The following is a 22,099-nucleotide window of genomic DNA, read 5'->3' as shown; positions in this document are numbered from 1 at the left end:
GCCCTGGAAGAATGCATCAAAGCACATACTATAAAATCTAACTGAATCTTAAGTACTGCTGATATCAGTGTGGAATAATAGACATGGCTAACAGCTATATTATATTATAATTTACAAATGTATTTCATAACACTTAACACTATGTGGATAACAGTGCTCTTTTTTAAAGGTGCTGTCAGTGCTAAAGCATTCATTGCTGTCCTTCAAACGCCCCAGAACCGTGCACATGTTAAAACTTTACTTCTTGTTTACTCTGCAGTTCCTGGTGAAGGAGGTATGATTGTGCTTTTTTTTTGGTAAAATGAGATTGCTACCATCTAGATTCTTACCATACCGAATTAATTGTAATCTTTGATTGATTAATGTTACTTATAATTGATATAATTATTAAAACTTGCACTTAATAAGCCATTTATTAATTATGTGGCAAGTTGTGTCAAACTAATAAATTGTTTTTGTTCTTTAGGGCTATTTAGATCAAGAAGCCAATCCTATGGGGTTTGCTGGACTTGTATCACATTTGCATTATCATGAACCTTCTAATCTTGTTTTTGTCAGTTTTCTTGTAAAAGGCCTTTTTCACAATCTTTGTCAGCCAACCAGTAAAGGTAAGCTTGAGGTTTCCTATAAATGTATATAGAAATATATACATATAGTCCAAAAATAGCAACAAATTTATAGAAAGTAAACACTTCAGGAATATTTTTTCTGTAAAGAAAATACAGTTAATATGTAGACAACTTGTAGATTCCCAGGTAAAATAAAATAAAATACCTAATAACAGATTATATGGGAGACAGCCATATTTTGTGATAACTATTTTAAAATGTCAACTTCACTAGAGTATTAACTTTAGTGATTCTTTGTTTTCAGGATTCAGAACATATTAAAATATATACAATTTAAAAAATATTTTCTTCTACTTAAATATAATCTATGCTCATCGTAAAAAATGATATATAACAGCATTACATTAGAAATAAAAAATTATCCATAATTCCACTATCCACAAATAATCATTGTTAATATTTGTGAACATTTTCTTCCAATCATATTTTATTTGGATATAGTTACATAGCTGATATTATATTAATTGTATAATCTAGAATCTTGTTTTCCCCCAAACATATCATAATTTTTGCACATATTGTGTAAAATTTTAAATAAATTCCATTTAATACAATTTTTATTAAAAGCCTTTGATTGGTACATTTAAATAATAAATCCCTTATACAGTGCACCTAAAATAAATGTTTTTCTCTTGTAATATTTGTGCCTAATGTTATTATATTTCCTAATGCCTGGTGAATTCAATGCCTTTCACAATATTACTTTATATTCTATTATTAATTGATAAGAATGCTTTACTTTGCACAATAGGTTGAGTTACTAGGCTCTGAATATGCCTTGTTCTGAAACAAGGTTACTCAGAAAATTCTATGTCTCTCAAAAGTTCTGTAAAAAGGAGAAATAATTTCAGGCCATTAGATCTGAAGTGTATTTTTAAAATTTATGTGAGGGTGGGTAGGTGTATGTGGTTTTAAACATGGGTATAGAAAATTTGATAACTTTATGAGGCAGATAATAGGACTAGCCTTATTTTGTAAATTAGGAAACTGAGGCATAAAGAAGTTAAATAAATTGCAATATGTCAGAACCAAAACTCAAATATAGGTAGTCTGACCCTAGAGCCCAAGTTATCAAGTGTAGCAACTTTTTAATCACTACAGTATATTGCTCATGTGTTATGAAGAATAGAGTAACTCAAGTTGACAATAACTTAGTATAAATGGTAGAAAGGTAAGACAGAGAGATAAGACTGGGAGGTTATTTATGTTCTGAATTTTGGAAAGCTTTAAGTTCTAAGCTAAGAAAGTTAGATTTTGTTTATAAGGCATTGAAATGGCATCAGAGATTTTTTGAGTAGGTATGAGACATGATCATAAAATTATTTAGGAGAGATGATCATCCAGAAAAGTCTAGGTAAGGAGATAAAGCAATTTGTGGTTGGCATGACTAGGATCTGAGCTAGGGTGTGGATAGCAAGAATGGAAAAGAAGGAATAGATGAAAGCTGTCAGCTGACATAGTCATTCCTCAGTTGCTATATTTGTCTCAAATTTTTAGTTCCATGAAATGAAATGTAATATAAAATTCAATGTAAACATGAAAAACTGGAATTACACTTTTTCATGTTTACAACTTTGTTTTGTATAGGTTCAAAACATTTTTCTCAAGATGTTATGGAAAAGTTGGTGTTAGTATTGGCACATCTCTTTGGAAGGAAACATTTTCCATCAAAGTTCCAAGATGCTAACCTCAAGTTTTATCAATCAAAGGTAAAGTGTATGATTCTGATAAAATTTGATAATTAGGATCATTAAATAGATCCTACCAGAACTGATTCAGCAGCAATAGGATTTTATTAAATATAGGATCGTTCATTTGTTTTGCAGAATAATTTGTTCTTTTTGTAATCAGTGTGATATTTAATCTGTAATTCTTAAGTCTTCCTCTAAAAATCTGTCAAAAGCTTAAATGTCTTGAGGAAAAAATGGGATCAGTCTTACTCATGTTTTTAATTTGACTGCAGCAAATTACAGAATTAAGTGATTAAATAATATATGTAGGTAATTATGCATTTAAGTGAAACTACCATCCCCATTGCTAAATCTACACCTTTTCACCTTGAGTTAGGACTAGGACAGGAAGTATATGTTGTGAACTATAATGTCTTCACTGAGAGATTATTGTAATTGTCATCTAAGAAATCATGCTTCGACTCACAGAAACCAAAAGAAGGTCTTTTTCAATTTTATTTGAAACATTTTCTATGGTCATGATTCCCCATTGTTAAATCAACATTGAATACTACAGTATTTCACTAGAATCTGAGAACGTGGGATAGGCTGGTTTATACTAAATAATCTTAGAAAAGAGGTGCTATGAAACAAAAAAATAGTTCCACAATGTTGAATTACAAATCTATGCCCTCACAGAATGTCCTGTACACCAGCGAACATGACTTTAATTACTGACCCATACTCTTCGCACTTTTTCACATATACATTCTTTAAATGTTATTGAATTGTTCTGTTTAAATAAATTTATATTTAACTTATAAAAGTCAGTATTTCTATTTTAATAAAGAAGATATTGTCATAAAAATAAATACAACACAAGAAAGTTCTGAATGGAAGCCTGCTGTCTCTTTTTCTCTTAAAGATTATTGGAAATTGGTCCATTCCAGGTAGGATATGGTGGGCAGCCACCACTACTACTGCAATAGAGAACTGTGGATGCAATGAGAAGTAGATGTGCTAAAACTGTCCAGAGGCAAGAGCTTTTCCAAGGCATGATAGGAATCTCCAGCCATAGTTTTTGTCTGAAAGAATGTGTCAATTCCAGACATGGCTTGAAAACTGGATTTAGCATTCACAGAGGGCTTCTTTCATGAGATTAAAAAAGCCCAGTGGATTCCATGGACGAGAAACTTGAGAGACTACAAACATGTAGCATGTTCTCACCGTAGGATGTTGGGTAACAGATCTGCATGAAATGTTGAGGTGCTATACCAAAACACTTTAAAGGATAAATAAAAATTCCTGAATTCTTGTAACATTTATTATATAAAAAACCACAGAGAAAATTATAGATCAGCTAAAATGAAAATAAAGTGACACACACATAAAGAAAGCAATAATAAATAATAATTGACTTTTTAACCAAAATAATGGAAGCTAGAAGACAATGGAACAATATTGTTAATGTGCTCAATAAAATAACTCCTAACCCTGAATTCTACACTTAGTGAAAACATTCTTCAAAATAGAGATGAAGTTAAAACATTTTCAGACACATTAAACCTGAGGTTACTCACTGCTATCAGGTCTGCAATAACAGAAATATCATAAACTTTAGCAGATGAAAAAATTCAAAATTTAGAAACATGAAAATGCAAGATGAAGTGAAGTACACTTCAAAGGGTAGTGTCTGAGTAGACATAAATGAATATACACTGTACCCCCAAATTGTGATGTATTATAAAACTTGAAATATATGTAGAACTAAAATTCATGACAATCATAATGCAAGAGTTGAGAATGATAAATAGACTTAAATGTTTTAAAGTTTAGGAAATATTGAGATGTAAAATTAAAAATGTATCTTGTAATCTCTGGGATAACAACTGAAACACTAGTAAAATAACTCACAAATATATGTTAATGAAAAAAGATTGGGTGAAAAAATACAAGAAGGGAGGAGAAAAGAATATATAGCAGATGGCCCAAATAGAAAACAAATAATAATATAGAAAACTCAATTATATAAAGTTACATTAAATATAAATGTACTAAATACATCAAGTAAAATACTAAGGTTCTCAGATTGTATTTTAAAATACACACGACTACATTCAGATGCCCAAACCAGCCAGTTGCCAAAAAACAAAATAAATAAAATGCACACGACTACAGTCATGTGCCACATAATAATGTTCCAGTCAACCATGGACTGCTTAAATGAGGGTGGTCCCATAAGATTATACTACCATATTTTTACTGTACCTTTTCTTTATTTAGATATGTTTAGATACACAAATATTTACCATTTTTTACAATTGCCTACATTATTCAATATAGTAGCATGCTGTACAGGTTTGTAGCCTGGGAGAAATTGGCTATACCATATAGACTAAGTGTGTAGTAGGCTACATCATCTAGTTTTGTGTAAGTTAACACAATGTTATTCACACTATGATGTTCACACAGTGATGAAATTGACTAATGATGTCATCTCAGAATGTGTCCCTCTTGTTAAGTGATGCACGACCATATATGCTGTTTATACAAATCACATCTTAGCTATAAGATCACAGAAAGGTTAAGAATAGAATGATGGAAAAAAATATGCTAGGTAGACACTGACCAGAAGCAGAGCTTGCAAAACTGAAGAATTCATTCAATGAAATAAAACACAACAGAGAGTTTAACCAGCAGCCTTGCAGAAGTAGAAGAGAGAACTTCTGACCTTGAAGATGGGCTGTTTGAAATAACACAGGCAGACAAAAAATAAAAAAAGAATTAAAGGGATTGAATAAAATCGGAGCGATATTAGACAACCTTAAGCGCTCAAATATCCGAGTCATGGGTATTCCAGAAGCGGAGGAAAAAAGAGATTGCATTGAAAACATATTCAACAAAATAATGGCAGAAAACTTCCCAGTTATTGGAAAATACACAGATCTTCAGATTCAGGAGCTGAAAGATCCCCAAACATATTCAACCCAAAAGGCCTTCTCCAAGACATGTTATAGTCAAATTGGCAAAACTCAAAGACAAAAAGAGAATCTTAAAAGCTGCAAGAGAGAAGCGTCAAATCCCCTGTAAGGGAGCCCCAATCAGACTAATATCAGACTTTTCATCTCAAACCGTAAAAGCCAGAAAGGAATGGGATGGTATAGTCAAAATACTAAAAGACAAAGATTGCCAGCCAAGAATACTCTACCCCGCAAGGCTATCCTTCAGAAATGAAGGGGAAATAGTATATTTCTCAGACAAACAAAAACTGTGGGAGTTCACTACCACACGACCACCCTTACAAGAAATCCTCAAGGGAGTACTGGGTTTGGTACCTGAAAAATAACTACCACTGCCGTAAAAACCCAAGAAAAATCAAAACCCACTAGTATAATAAAAATTGCATTCATGAAGAGAAAATAAACACACAAAAAGGCTATCTATAACCCAAGGAACCAACAAATACCGAAAACAAACAGTAAATCAGAAAGCAAGGAACAAAAGACACATAAGACATCCAAACAATAATCAACAAAATGCTAGGTGTAAATCAACACTTTTCAATAACAACTCTTAATGAAAAAGGATTAAATTCCCCAATCAAAAGACACAGACTGGCTGACTGGATTAAAAAGGAGGACCCAACTATATGCTGCCTTCAAGAGACCCACCTCACCCATAAAGACTCACATAGCCTAAGAGTGAAAGGATGGAGAAAGATTTACCATGCAAACAGAAATGAAAAACGAGCTGGAATAGCTATTCTTTTATCTGATAAAATAGACTTTAAACTAAAAACCTTTAAAAGAGATAATGAGGACCAAGACAAAATGATTAAAGGATTGATCCATCAAGAAGACATAACAATCATAAATGTATATGCACCCAATGTTGGAGCAGCCAGATTTATAAAACAAACTCTATTAGACCTAAAGAAGGAAATAGACACTAATACCATAATAGCATGGGACCTGAACCCCCCACTGCCAATATTAGACAGATCATCTAGGCAAAGAATCAGCAGAGAAACACAAGATCTAAACAACATACTAGACCAATTGGACTTGGCAAATATCTACAGAACATTCCAACCAACAACCTCAGAATATTCATTCTCATCAGCACATGGATCATTCTCCAGGATAGATCACATATTAGGTCACAAATCAAGTCTCAACAAATTCAAAAAAATTGGAATTATCCCATGTATTTTCTCAGACCACAATGGATTAAAACTAGAAATCAATAACAAACGAAACTCTGGAAACTATACAAACACATGGAAATTAAACAGCATTCTACTTAATGACATATGGGTCCAAGAAGAAATCAAGCAGGAAATCAAAAAATTTATTGAAACTAACGAAAACATCATCCTAAAACCTGAAGGATACTGCAAAAGCAGTACTCAGGGGGAAATTTATCACATTAAATGCTTACTTCAGAAGAATGGAAAGATGGCATGTGAACAACCTAACACTTCACCTTAAAGAACTAGGAAAACAAAAGAATCCAAACCCAAAGTTAGCAGACGGAAAGAAATCATTAAGATCAGAGCTGAACTTAATGAAATTGAAACCCAAAAAATGATACAAAAGGTCAACGAATCAAAAAGTTGGTTTTTTGGGAGAAAATATTTGCACAATATACATGTGAAAAAGGATTAATATCCAGAATATACAAGAACTCAAACAACTTTACAAGAAAAAAACAAGCAACCCAATTTAAAAATGGGTAAAAGTGCTAAATAGGCATTTCTCAAAGGAAGATATATGAATGGCCAACAGACATATGAAAAAATGCTCAACATCACTCAGCATCCGGGAAATGCAAATCAAAACCACACTGAGATACCATCTAACCCCAGTTAGGATGGCTAATATCTAAAAGACTGTGAACAATAAATGCTGGTGAGGTTTCGGAGTAAAAGGAACTCTCACGCATTGTGGTGGGACTGCAAAATGGTGCAGCCTCTATGGAAGATGGTATGGAGGTTCCTCAAACAAATGCAGATAGATCTACCATACGACCCAGCTATCCCACTGTTGGGAATATACCGAGAGGAATGGAAATCATCAAGTCGAAGGTATACCTGTTCCCCAATGTTCATCGCAGCACTCTTTACAATAGCCAAGAGTTGGAACCAGCCCTGATGTCCATCATCAGATGAGTGGATATGGAAAATGTGGTACATCTGCACAGTGGAATACTACTCAGCTATTAAAAAGAATGAAATAATGCGATTTGGAACAACATGCATGGACCTAGAGAGAATTATATGAAGTGAAACAAGTCAGGCACAGAAGGAGAAATAGCACGTGTTCTCATTTATTTGTGGGAGCTAAAAATAAATAAATACACAAAAAACTTGGGCGGGGGGAGCGAACAAGACATAACAATTACAATTCCTTGAAGGTGATACAACAAGCAAACAGAAAGGACAGTGTTGGGAGGGATGGGGAACAGGGAGGAAGGAGGGAGGTTTCAGTAATTGGCCACAATAATCAACCACATTGTGTATTGACAAAATAAAATAAAATTTTGAAGAAAAAAAAAATGAATCCAGTGAGGTATTAAATAGTCTCAGAACCAAGTGAGGTTTATTCTAGGCATGCAAGTGTATTTTATCTTGTTGCTTTCTCTCTAAATGTGTCAGTAGATTCTTCAGAAATATTCACAAGTCTAATGTCATTTGAGGGCATGCTACTGTTTAAAAAGTGGCATGTATTGTCAAAGAAAAATTTTAGGAGTGAAGAGTAAGATTTTCATGAGTGCAAAAAAAGAAACAAAAGTGAATTTCACCTCAATTTCACCAATAAGGAAATGAAACAGTGGCATTATTGAATAAAGAGGTAACTATGGAATTACATTGCATTGCTCTTTACCTTTCTTTGTCCAAAGATTCAGTTTCCAAGGAAGATATATAGGTATCTCTGAAAAATATTTGGCTTCTAGGTGTTCCTTGATGATCTCCCTGAGGATTTCAGTGATGCTTTACATGAGTATAACATGGCAGTTACAAAGGATTTTGCCTCTTTCCTACTTATTGTTTCCAAACTGGCTGATATGAAACAGGAATATCAACTCCCTTTATCAAAAATCAGTAAGTATATTATAGCTCCATTTTGGAATAATTTAAAGAATACATAATCTTGCTTAAGAACAGTTTATCCCAGAAGAGTAGTGGAGTCCCCAAAAGGTCAGCCTGCCTTTGAGGATCTCTTCTGCTTCCCCCCTCGAAAGAAACTGTGCTTATTAGAAATTAAAAGGGCAATGGAGGATGGAACTAAATGGAGTTATTTATAAGCCATCTTGATTAAAACCTGCTTTGGAGTCAAGCCTGGAAAATGGAGGAAGGATATTTATGAGATGAGGGGAAACTAGAGACTAATTGTCGTTGTTTTTCTTGAGAGTAAGTTTGCTCAATGTTCATGAGCACAGACTCCGAACACGTTCCCTGGGTCCACACTCTGGCTATGCTACTTACTAGCAGTGAGTCTGGGGCAAGCGACTCCATATTTATGCCTTAGTTTTTTCGAAAGATATATTTAAAAGGGAATAACGTTATCTACCTAGTTTTGGTGAGCTATAATGGTCAACTTTATATATGTGAATATTTTAAGATTGTGGTCAGCACATGGTAAACACTATTATTAGTGTTTGTTCTTATTTTTCTTTTACACGAACTAAAAGATAGAAGCTTTCTAAGGGGAAATAAACAGGAAAAGGTGACTGAGAATAAAGGGAAATGGTTGAGCTGTGGGTAGTAATTTCCTATACCGTAACAACCTCAATAGGAAAAATTCAAGGTGGTTGAGCTTGTAGCTTTTTTTGGTCTCCATTAGAGTAGGAAGCAGCATGAACAAAAGTAGAAAATAAGAGTGGAGCACTGTGAACATCACAGGGGAGGTGAAGTGGGATTGTGTGAATATTCTGCCTCAATTACAACTTAGAGCCAAGTGTGAATGTATAATCTCGTGTATTATAAGATCATGAATGGAAAATGTATTCTTCTCATATCCCCTTTCCAAACCTACTAATAGTGGATGATTGGAACACCCTTTCTAGAAAATCTCTGAGGCCAGCTCTGGGTTCAGTGGAAAAAAGTACTAAAGTAGTAACAATAATTCTCTATTAAAAAGTATGCAATTTAAATTTAGTGTTTTATTTCCTATTGAGCAAAGCAACCAAAATATAATACCAATTTTTATAATAGTGATACAAATACTAATAGCTAACTTTTATTGAATGGATTCTGTGCTGGGCTGTACAACTCACTTTATGTGATGTAGCTCGTGCAGTCTTCATTGTGATATAGGCCCCTTGTACCATGGTCTAGAGGAAGTAGGTAAAATTTGACAATTTCGCTGATTTTTAAAAATGAATCTATCCCAATCTATTATGGTCAGATTTCACAGGTAATGAGTGTAAAGACTCCCAGCTTGTGTCTCATTTGATGAACTGCAAGGAAGGAAGAGTAGCCGTTTCACCATTTGCTTGTCTCTCTGGGAACTCTGACTGTGATCTGCTTCAACCAGATACTCCAAACCATGTAAGTGAACAATGGGGTTTAATAATGAAAGGTGTTTAAGGAAAAAATGTATTTATACTTCTAGGCAGCTTAGGAGGGTCTTCAATATCCCAAACTGAAAAGACAAACAAACATACAGGTGTACCAGCAGAAATATCCAGGAAAAGGTGCTCTGAGGCCAGTAAGATTTCAGTTTCTCAGACTTGGCCTGAGGGTCCTTGCTCTATTATAGAGAATGCCCAAGCACCACTACTTTTCTTCCACCTTTGAAGACTACAGAAATTGACACCAGTTTGCTGTGGGAATAGCATGTAAAACCATCATCAAGCTTTCTCAGCACTGCTATAAACACTGTAAACATCATTTATGCGTTGGTTTATTAATGTCTAAAGTGGAGAGCAAAGAACATTTGGAAGATCCTGGATGGTCCATTTGAATGTAGGAATAAACTTATAGAAATTTAATATACATTTTAATACAAAATTTGAGAAAGAAAATAAGCTTTATTACATTTGATATGAAGGTACTTCAGACAGTTTGTGGAAAAATAGAATTGAAAGGTAATATAAATATTTCCATGAACTTCTGAATGTACCTTCGTATTATGGATTGACACTGGTGTTTCAACTCCATTTCATTCCAAAATCAAATAGTCTTCTATCATGTAAGGCAGCCCTATATCACTTAAAATAATTTTGAAAAACTGCATATACCCTTGTACATTTTAAATGGACACATCCATTTTTTACCCTAAATTTAAATAGCTTCTAATGATACAGTTTCCAGTTTCTGACGAATGTTGATGTGTTAAAATTACATCATTTTTATAATTGTATAAAGTGGAACATAAACACCAAGGTGTTTTCATACCCATGGTCATCAACTTTAAAATAAATCAGGAATAAACTTTTTTAAAATTAGGATTTAAAATTTTGCATAGTTCTCTTCCTCAAACCAGCATTTTTTTTTCCTGCATTTCCCCACATAATTTTATCTTAAGGTAATAAATTTTTACCATGCAGTTACTCCATGTATCATACACAGCTAAAATAACAATCTGGTTTGAATTTAATGTTTATTTCCTGTTGATCACAGCAACTTAAGTAAAATACAAATTTTGGTAAGAACTTACTAAAAATAAATATTATATATTGGAAATGCATATCTTAGTGAGATGAATTTTTTTTAAAAAAGTAGTCTTTATAACTATGGATGAATATTACTTATTTCTAGAATGAGACAGGGTTTCAGAATCAATTCTTAATGTGAGTGCTGAGAAATCTTGTTCAAATAGATATATGGCTGGTGATGGAGTCTGGATGTGTTGTCCCCTCCAAAACTCATATGGAAATTTGATCTCCAGTGTGGCAGTGTTGGAAACTGACTGAGTCATGGGGCTGGATCCCTCAGGAATGGATTAATGCTTTCCCTGGGGGAGAGGGGATTAATGAGTGAGTTCTCACTCTATTCATTCCCACGAGAGCTGGTTGTTTATAGGACCCTGGCACCTCTCTCTTGCTTCCTCTTGCCATGTGATCTGCTTGTACCTGCCATGGGCTCCCTGCCATTTTCTGCCATGAGTAGAAGCAGCTTGAGGCCCATGCCAGATGCAGCTGTCCTAGAATCATAAGCCAAATAAACCTCCGTTCTTTATAAATTACCCAGTTTCAGGTATTTCTGTTATAGCAACACAAAACAGACTAATACAGCTGGTAATGGGAAAACTTTTGTAATACTTTTTAAATTTGTTACACAATTCTTTGAACTGCATCTGGGCTACATGCCCCAAATCACCTAGCAATCTATCTTCAAAATATATTTTTTAATGTTCTCTTAATTAACTACTTGATGGGATCCACCTTTGATTTTGTTGAAATTACATAATTGGAGACAACCTAATTTGGGAAAGTTTTTTTTGTTTGTTTGTTTTACTCAGTCTTTAGGGTCATTAGTTCTCTTATTGGAAAGCAATATTGATGTTTTTTGTTACCCTGTACATCTTCAAGACCCAAGAAAGGTAACATAGTAAGTGAGAAGAGGGCTTTTTGTTTTACAAAGTGAGAAAAAAGCATACATGAAAGAAGACCTCTCAGCTTAGGTAACTTCCCAAGCAGATCAATTTTAGGAAAGTATACATACGGAAGTTGAAGATCTGGAGATGACTTTGTGCAATTATCCATGCCTGCATTCCCATTAGGAAATTTCCGCATTAGCCACCCCTACAACCCTCCAGGGTACATGCACCCTAATGTAAAGCTTATAAAGCACATTGGGGTTAAAGTGGGAGTTGCATAATATGGTGGTGCTGATAGCACAGATTCACTTGCTTATTCACTTTTGGTTATTGACATATATTACAATTTTTGTGTGCCTACCAAGGGCATTTACCAATATGTAATTTGACTAAATTAACTCTCAAAAAAAATGAACGTTTACTATAAAATTATTACTGACAAGTAAATGTAGATTAAAACTAATTCAAATCATGAAGGTATAAATAAGCACTATGAATATGACAGATTTTCTTGTAAGAAGCTCTTACAAGAGCTTTTAAAGTTTTTAAAAAGACTATTTAACCAGATCTGAGATGTCAGCCTCCAAACTAAGAATTATCCAATTATTTTAAATCTATGTTTATATATACTGTTATAAGTGATGTTTGACCCATGTAAATATGCATTTTATCTTGATATATTAGCCAGCAATAGTATGAAGCTACAACAATTAAGGTAATTGTTAATTGTTTTTAAATTAATATTTAGATTAATAATATAATAACAATAACAACTGGAGTGGAAAAAGTTTTTGTACTATTAATAATATGAAATAAAACATACTTTAAATATTGCATAATTTGTTTATATCATCTTTTTCTAATATTCATTTGGTCTATAGCTATTAGAATAAAGCTTCTTTTAAAAAAAAAAAATTAATAAGGTGTGTGGTTAAAAAACAGATGAAGACCACTGCTCCAGATCCTGTCTGGAATCCTATTAGACTAGTTCTGTAGTTTACCCCAGTCTGAGTGGTGTCTTACAATGTACTGCATTTGAAGAATGTGGAATCGTGGGAATCTGGCATATGAATAATAAAGCACTGCACTTTAGCTTATAGACTCAGTAATTTTTATGAAGCTTTTTTCTGTATTTTATCTTTATGATTACAAGCAACTAATTACTTATGTAAGAGATTTGTAGCTAACCACACTGAAAAAAATACATTAATTGTTAAGTATTATAATTTCCTTTTCTATTTATTGTATAATTAATTCATATTATGGACAGTATATACCATTGACTTTTGTTTCCTTTCCACTGTAAGTTTTTCATGGGGTTTTGAAGGGACACTGATACGGTTGTAATAGGACATAATGTCTGTATCTTATTGCTACACAATTATCATTTGGAAGAGACCTTTAATTCACAAGGCATGAACTGAATCAGACTCACAGCTGCTTCTGATGGTGTTCTAGAGAGAAGGGGCTGGTTCTATGTTGAAGCATCTTGCACTGGTGAATATTTACTGAACGTTGCTTGATGGTAACATGCCCTTTGCCTTTCCCAACTCATTTTATACAAACCTACTTTACTAGTTAGTGTAAATTATAATCTCTTAAAACTATTTTACTTTTATTACTTATTACATTTTAGTGTAATACTAAATATGCATACGTATATATCTTTATATAGTATATAGATAAGCTAGAAAGCATTAAACTAAAATTAACACCCATGCACTGAGGACCCACGTGTTCCTTCGTTGCTTCATTTTCTTGTCTCCCCTCTTTCCCCAGGTTAATCAACTATCTTAAACTTTGTGTTTTTCATCTCCTCTTAAAAGTTTTTGTGTTCCAAATATCACTTTTTTTTGTTTGTTTGCTTGCTTTTGAATTTTACTTAGAGTGAAGGAGTATTTACTGCAGTCTCTTGGAAGTTTCTTTTTTGTTTTGTTTTTTTGTGGTTTTTTTTGGATTCAATGCTGTGCTCCTAAGATTCATTCATGTTGTGAAGTGAAACCCTATTTTATGTTTACTGCTTGATAATATTTCATCCTGTGAATATGAAACAATCTGTTTATTTATTCTCTTGTTAATAAGTGTTTGTGTTTGTTTCTAGTCATCGCTGTTACTAACAGGGTCGCTATGAACACCTGGTGCACATGTCAATCGTTTCTCTTGGGGATAACTTTTCTGGGTTAAAAGGATTTTCTTGATCATAAGAATATTTAAATATTTAACTTTCCAAGCTACTAATAATTCCTTTTAGAAAGTAGTTGTATTAATTTACACTCTCACTAGCAGTATGCTAGAGTTCCAATTGGCCTCATAAAGTATAGTTTCAAAACATTAGCAGACATAGAAAACTATTTATTTGCTTTCTTCCTCTTTTTACTTTCCTTCTCTTCATCCCTCCCTCTTCCCGCTCCTTTTTATTCAGATAATTGAGTTCCAAAGATTTTTAGAGGTGTTCAGTTGAATTTTTTTTCTTGTGAAATACAAGCCTCTAGATCCGTGATATTCTGTTTATAAAGGAATTCCCTGCACCTATAAAGACAATGATAAAATTCTGTTAGCTTTTCTTTCTTACTGAGTCTTGCTGTTTTCTAGAGCTGGATGGTAGAATTGCCATCAGTAAGCCATGGAGGCCGACATGTTCATAGGTGGAGCTAAGCTATTCTCTAGACCTGCTTAGCGTGGCACCACCAGTGTGTGTGAAAGACACCCTGTTCCATCACCATAAAGAATGGGTTTTAAAAACATTGATAAGGGGAGTAACTACAAAACACAATACAAGGGGCCTTCAAAAAGTTTGTGGAAAAATTCATATTAGCTTTTTATTCCATTTTTTCATGAACTTTTTGAAATACTCTTGTACAAGAAATTATAAACTTTCTTTACATATAAACAACAAAGTAAGAAGAGTTGTATTTCTTCAGGTCATTCTACGTACAATTGGTATTGATCACACTCAAGCTCCTGTGCTGCAGTCCCAGAAATTTGATAGCCGTGGAAGAAGATTATCACTTAATGCTTATGCGCTTGATTTCTACAAACACGGTTCATTGGTAGGATTAGTCCAGGATAACAGGTATGTTTTCTCTCTCTTTCCTTCTTTCTCTTTCTCTCTCCCTTCCTCTCCATTTCCATCCCTATATATAACCAATGAATTTAATGAATATTAAGAAAAAATCCTTTTTATAGTTTCAAGTATAGGTTAATCATACTAAACATAATGGATTTTTTTCTTAGAGACTAACGGCAAGAGAGAATAACAAACTGTATTATTTTCATTTGTGGTTTACAAGCAAAATCTTGATGCTTAGGCCAGCTCACTTGAAATAAAAATATACTCTAAAGATACAGATGTTTGCATGTGCTCACAGATAAATTTTATTTATTGGCATCCTATTTATTCATTATTAGATATTTTAAAACCAAGTAACAAATAATAACAAATAATGCCATTCTCTCCAATGTTTGAGAGGAGTATAGTCGGACCTCTGTATCCATAGGTTTTGAATCTCTCGATTCAAACAACCTTGGATTGAAAATGTTTTTAAAAATATGGATGCTTGTGTCCATACTGAACATGCACATACTTTTTTCTTGTCATTATTTCCTGAACAATACAGTAAAACAACTATGTACATAGCATTTGCATTGTTTTAGGTATTATAAATAATCTAGAAATAATTTAAAGTATACGAGGGCATGTGCCTAGGTTATATGCAAATACAATGCTATTTTATATCGGGGACTTGAGCATCCATAGATTTTGGTATCAATGGAGGGTCCTGGAACCAATCCCCCTTGGATACCATGGGAGGACTGTATATACTTCACACATCTGAGGACTGAGTACATGACAATTACTTGAGAATTACTATTTTCAAAAATAGTAAGCAGGGATAAACAAACTTGGATTTACCTGGGAATAGAGAAATTGATTTGGGCACTGAGTACGTAGATGTGTTGAGGGGTGTTCTGTCATAACAAAGCAGGAATTTAATTTATATTTTACATAAAATTTTCAGTGATATGTATTGGATTAAGATACAGTCAAGCATCCCTTAACGGTGGGATAGGTCCTGAGAAATGAGTTGTCAGGTGATTTCATTGTTGCGCAAATATCGTAAGCTGTACTTACTCAGACCTAGATGGTATAGCCTATTACACACCTAGGCAATGTGGTATAGCCATTATAATCTCATGGGACCGCTGTCGTATATACAGTTTGTTGACTGCAGCATCATTATGCAGCATATGACTGTACTCATATATAAAAATGTTGATTCTCCGGGAAAGTTGAGCTTTGGGTTTTTTTTCCTGTTTTTTGTTTTTTAAATCTGACTCATTATTGTGAATAATGTAGCCATGACATTAGTAAATAATACATGTGGTTTTTCCTTTTTGATTCTCTAGTTCCCATTCATTCTCCTGAGCTTTACTTTTCTATTTTGGTTTTCTCCTGAGATGGTCAGCTTCCTGTATTTATTGATTATTTGTGGCTGTGATATTTCACCTTTTGAAGGTGAATCATCACTTCCATAGAATCATCAATACCATCATCAGGGAGTCTGTGGCAGAAGTGATTCTGGTTAATATGTCTTGACAGACGAAAGTAACCTATTATTGAGAAATCCAACATTAACATATAAAATCTCTTTACTATTTTTGTACCATTAATTTTTACATGTTGTTTTATTTAGGATGAATGAAGGAGAAGCTTACCTTTTGTTGAAAGATTTTGCACTCACCATTGAAGCTATCAGGTGTGTTATATATTTAAATATTGATTTCAGGATTTTCAATAATTTAATTGTAATTTGAAAATGTTTCATTTTTACTGTGAGCCAGGTACTTGAAGGTGCCATTGAGCCTCTTAGGTGCTATGCATTTCAACTCACCAAAGGCTCTGGAGAACTTCTCTTCAACACCATGTTGCATTGTTTCTATAATAGAATTAATTCCAAAATCCATTTGAGATTAAGCTCCATCCAGACTACAGTCTCAGGCTCAGACACGGTTCACCAACAGACAGCAATTTTCCAAAGCCCCAGTGACCCCTAGACCCTAGTATTCTCAATTGCCACAAGCGGTATGTGTCAGATACATGCTATTTCAGGTGGACCCTTAGGGCTCCATCAGGTTTCTGGTTTATAGCCACTTACATACCCTTAAATCTCTTGCTTTATCCAGTGTTTTCTCCAGGCTTTATCTGACTCTGATTTCTCATATTGGCTTCCTGTTTTCATCTTTAAGAGAACCCACTAGGAACATACACAATACCAAGCTCTGTATGGATACTCCCGTTCTTAGGCTCCATTGACGATCTAATATTGCCTAGATAAATGTCCATCTTCCTAAAGCCTCCAATCTGCATGCACTTCAATACTCTATGGATGCTCCTTTGTTCTCACTAACTTATACTCATATGCATTTAATTTGAAACAAATCCCTTCATTATTGTGTTCTTGCCAATCAGGTCATTGTTTTTTATTTCTTTGATCTGAGCTGATTCAGGCCTGTTTGGATTTATTATACAGAGAGTGACACTTTTAGTATGCTAGAGCAGAAGAGAGCTGCTTTGTCTGCCTGGAATATCTTTAGTAGGGTATTCTTTTGAGTGGCTCCTAGTTGCCAGAGTTTTAATCTCCAGAGCAGCCCAAGAAACTCCAGAGACTTTGCAGCCATCTCAAAAGCTGAGTTTATGAAAATCATTCATTCATGTATTCATCTAACAAGTATTGAAGTATTATTGGCTTGAGACACGTCTGAGCATTTGAGATATAAAGAATCATTAAATCTATCTCTACTTTAAAAAATCTTAGTGCAGTGAAAGAAATTAACTTAGAGACATTACAAACATAGTTAAGTGCTGTGATGGCAGATAAGGGAGTGACTATCTCTATTTGTATTCAGAGAAGGAGTCTCAGAAAAAGTAATTTTTTAACCAAGACTTGAAGGATGGGGGTATTAGTCCATTTCTGTGGTTTATAACAAAATACTTGAAACTGGGTGATTTATAAAGAAAATTAAATTTATCGCATACAGTTTCTGAGGCTGGGAAGTCTGAAGTCCAAGGAACACATCTGATAGTGGCAACAGTGAGCCAGGGGTCTCACACTGAAAGACGGTGGAAGCAGAGAGAGACCAACCTCTCATGTGCTCTCCTTTTAAATCCCTCAGAGCCATGCCCCTGGCCATCATGATTAATTCATTCACTACACCATGGTCCTACAATCTAATCACCTCTTCAAGGTCCCACCTTTCAATTACCCTAACAGTATTTCCCACCCTCAAGAGTTACAGTGAGAATTAAGCCTCAATGACGTGGTGGGGGTGGGGGGCGGTTGTTGGGGATCCAATCTATAGCAACGGGGCAGAGGATGTAATGTTTCCAAAGTACAGAAACAAAAAAGGGCCTGATATGTCAGGGGCAGTCTTCAAACCTGCTACGCTGACATGTAGAACATGGGGCTTTTGATAGGTATGAGAGAAGATGCTGAGTTGCTGTAAGTGACTTTAAAGGAAATTTGGATCTTAATTGTCCCAGTGGAGGTTTGAGCTTAATATTTTGAGCAATGCATGGACAGTGCATAGCATAAGTGTGACACGGGTCTATGGTTTATATATGTGGCAGATGTGTAGGACTGACTCAAAGGCTATAGTAGGCAGGCAGGTGAGAATGAGTGAAAGTCTGAATTAAAGGAAACAGAAGTCATGATGCAGAACAGTGGTTAGAGACATGTTTATGAGGTGAAATTCAAAGGAATCAGTAATAAATTTCATGAAGGTGGTGAACATAACCAAGGTTTCTGTTTTAGTTAGTCATACAGAAGAAATGTGGGGCGAGGATGATATTTAGGAATGAAAACCAAAACCAGTGAGTTAGAATTTACACCTGTCACATGATATCTGGGGGATGTCATTCAGGAGGAAATGCCCAGTAGTCACAATTACAAGTCTGTAGCTCAGGAGTTTGAGTGTTGTGGATACAGGTGTGATCATTCTTTGTAGTAGGTCAGTGAAAACAGTAGGAAATAAACTGAAATGCAAGTGGAAACAAGGTAGGTCCAAATAATAAAAGGCTAATAAGATGTCAGATTCTGATTGCTTTCAGTCCTTGGTTAGCCCAGCTCTACTGGTCATTTGTGGATCTCTTCTCTTCTTTCTTGTCACCTGCACAAACTTACCCCAAACTTAGTGGCTTAAACCAATACAAATTTATTATCTTATAGTTATGGAGGTCAAAAGTCCAAAATGTGTCTCACTAGGCTAAAATCAAGGTGTTAGCAGGGTTGCATTCCTTTCTGCAGGCTCTAGGGGACAATCTGTTTTGTTGTCTTTTCCAGCTTTTAGAGGCTGCCAGCATTCCTTGGCTTGTGGCTCCCTTCTGTCACCAAATGGATGGTGGAGCCTTACATTGTATCCCTCTGACACTGACTCTCTCCTGCCTTCCTCCTCCACTTATAGGGAACTATAAGGTTGCATTGGGCCTACCTGGATAATCCATGATTATTTCCCCATCTCAAGGTCAGCCAATTAACAGCTCTTATTCCTTCTGCAACTGTAGTTCCCCTTTGCTATGTGACCTAACGTACTGATAACTTTTTGGGAATTAGGATGTGGACATCTTTGGGGAGCCGTTATTCTGCTTATCACATCCCGTTTTTCTAATTTTCTCCTACATCTAGGTAAAGAAAGGAATATTTTCCTCTTCATAGAGGTAGTTACCTGTGAGTTTCAGTACGTACTGGACACAGTAGCAGAAAAAACACAGAATGACTCCATAAGAGATGTATAGAGAAAGGAAAAGTAATTTGTGTTGTGCTATTGAAGGAAGGAAGGATCAAGTTACATGGAATTGAGAGCCTTTCAAACCATCTTGGTAATAGGCATGGAATTGCATGGGGGTTGGCCTTAATTTCTTTTTATAAGTTTTTTTAGAGTGAATATATTTCTTATCATTATTCGTCATCATCTAATTGGATTTACTTACCTCTGCCTACCCAGAAAAAGTCATTCTTATAATATTTAATCTCATTAAAATAGGTGCTGTATATATTTTTTTTCCCATTTGCAGTGTTTCCTTGCGTGAACTATGTGAAGATGAAGGTGACAGTGTTGTCTTAGCATTTGAACAACTTAGTAAAACCTTTATGGGAAAACTTGAAAAAGTCTAAAAACAAAGTCTATGAAAAACACTTAAAATATCACCATAGGAGTTTTACGTGTCAACTTTTGATTCTCCTGTGTTGTGCATCTATGATGAAGTGGAAAGAGCAAGCCCTTTGGACTCAAACAGAGTTGCAGTCACACCTGCCATGTTCCATCAGAAGTACACTTGGACATATTGTTTACAATATTTGAATGTTAGTTTCTGTTTTTAGTTGAGTATTTACACTTACACCTCTGGTAAGTTTGAGAACTGAATAAGAAAATGCAAACATTTTGTATGTATGTGACTGAAGAACAACTTTTAATCTGTGAGGCCTAAAAACATATTATATTCTTAATATTCTTCTTCTCAGTGTCAAGATTTGTAAAAAGCCTTAAAAAAATTATTATGGTACCCTGAAGGAAAAATATATTCTCTCCAATTAACATAAATGTGATTACATGATGTAGATATATGCTTATTCAAACACTACCTTCTAGTAAACTTAAACTACTTTTTGAAAATATAAATGAAAAATGTCTATGAAAAAATGCTCAACATCACTAGTCATCAGGGAAATGCAAATTAAAACCACATTGAGATATCATCTTTCCCCAGCTAGATTGGCTATAATAAAAAAGACAGAGAATAACAAATACTGTTGAGGACATGGAGAGAAAGGAACACTCCTACACTATTGTGTAAATTGGTACAACCACAATGGAAAACAATATGGAGTTTTCTCACACAACTACAGATGAATCTTCTAGACGATTCAGCAGTCCCACTTCTGGGTATATACCCAGAGGAATGGAAATCATCATGTAGAAGAGATACCTGCACTCCCATGTTCATCACAGCTCTGTTCACAATAGCCAAGACATGGAACCAAGCTAAATGTCCATTGATGGACGACTGGATAAGGAAAATGTGGTACACATACACCATCGGATACTACTCTGCTATAAAAAAGAATGAAATTCTCCCATTTGCAGCAACATAGATGAACTTGGAGAAACTTATGTTGAGTTAGTAAGCAAAGCACAGAGGAATAAATACTGTATGTACTCACTCAAATGTGGGAGATAAGAGAGAAAGAAGGAAGGAAAGAAAGACCACAGTGGTGCGCTGGACTTGCAGAGGGAGAGAACATACCCGGGGATACAAAGTGGAGTGGGGAAAGGGGGATGGGAGGAGGTCGGGGATAATTGGGTGGGGGACACAGGGTATAACCACAATTTGTGGTAATGGGCATGCTGCCAGTATGGATCTGGCTTTCACATCTTAAGCACAAGTGGTGACAATTGCTTTGTACCCCATGAATATTTATAACCAATAAAAATAAATAAATAAATAAAAGGAAAATATAAATGAGAGCTTTGGTATCACTTTTGTGATGCTTTAAAAGAAAACATATTGCTCATGATTTGCTTTATTTGAGTTGTATTTGTTTAATTGTATATAAGTGACTGGAAAATCACAAATAAATAAAATGGTTTAATCTGTTTACTTGGTTTCATTGTGTTAAATCCATGCATCTGTCAATCTATTTGCATACATTTATGCACTATATATATGTAATAGTTTATATATAATCATTTTCACTCTCTAGCCTCAGACTCAGATCATAATTCTAGAATCTATTTTCCACCCTAAACTTGAACAAAGAGCATTCATACTCAGAGCAAAAGGTCTGCTCTCTCCTACTACCCAGACATCTTGCTGAAAAATGATCTTTTGTATGACATTATTTATAAATAGATTTCATTGATTTGGAAAAACGCCCATGGTTCATTTTGTGTAGATGCAGAAGAATGTTCTGATCCTTGGAACCAACCCATCATTTCATGTGCCATGTTAAAGATCTGTATTTTCTTTGGGCTAAGCCCATTTTCATTATTTAAAATAAATACTACACTGATTTCCATTTCCAAGTGTCTTGGTAACTAAAGTGGTTTTTACTGCCCCTTAATCTCTACTCAACAATGATACACAATATTAAGATATTGTCACATTTGATTCTACTCCCTACTTGTAGTTTCATGAGTCTGAGTATGACATGCAGATTTTTTCCCCCAAATGACTGAGCCAGTCTTCCTATTTTTTAGG

General features: G+C 34.6%; 1 protein-coding gene across 5 annotated transcripts in view; it reads left to right on the top strand.

Annotated features, from left to right (window-relative positions):
• The window catches only part of DDX60 (DExD/H-box helicase 60), a 93,745-nt gene extending 72,291 nt beyond the window's left edge, over nucleotides 1–21,454 (top strand). For all 5 annotated transcript variants that reach the window (XM_063076888.1, XM_063076892.1, XM_063076889.1 and 2 more), the window contains 8 exons: nucleotides 170–274; nucleotides 467–608; nucleotides 2,217–2,338; nucleotides 8,255–8,402; nucleotides 9,709–9,851; nucleotides 14,766–14,917; nucleotides 16,539–16,601; nucleotides 19,916–21,454. In XM_063076888.1, the coding sequence (XP_062932958.1) occupies nucleotides 170–274; nucleotides 467–608; nucleotides 2,217–2,338; nucleotides 8,255–8,402; nucleotides 9,709–9,851; nucleotides 14,766–14,917; nucleotides 16,539–16,601; nucleotides 19,916–20,015 (975 nt within the window). In that variant the 3' untranslated portion in view covers nucleotides 20,016–21,454. The remainder of the gene's footprint in view (nucleotides 1–169; nucleotides 275–466; nucleotides 609–2,216; nucleotides 2,339–8,254; nucleotides 8,403–9,708; nucleotides 9,852–14,765; nucleotides 14,918–16,538; nucleotides 16,602–19,915) is intronic.
• The last annotated feature ends 645 nt before the right edge of the window (nucleotides 21,455–22,099 follow it).

This window comes from Cynocephalus volans, chromosome 13 (assembly GCF_027409185.1).
Source record: "Cynocephalus volans isolate mCynVol1 chromosome 13, mCynVol1.pri, whole genome shotgun sequence".
NCBI lineage: Eukaryota > Metazoa > Chordata > Mammalia > Dermoptera > Cynocephalidae > Cynocephalus > Cynocephalus volans.
Note: the sequence above shows the minus strand (reverse complement) of the source record. Positions and strands in the feature narration are given on the sequence as shown.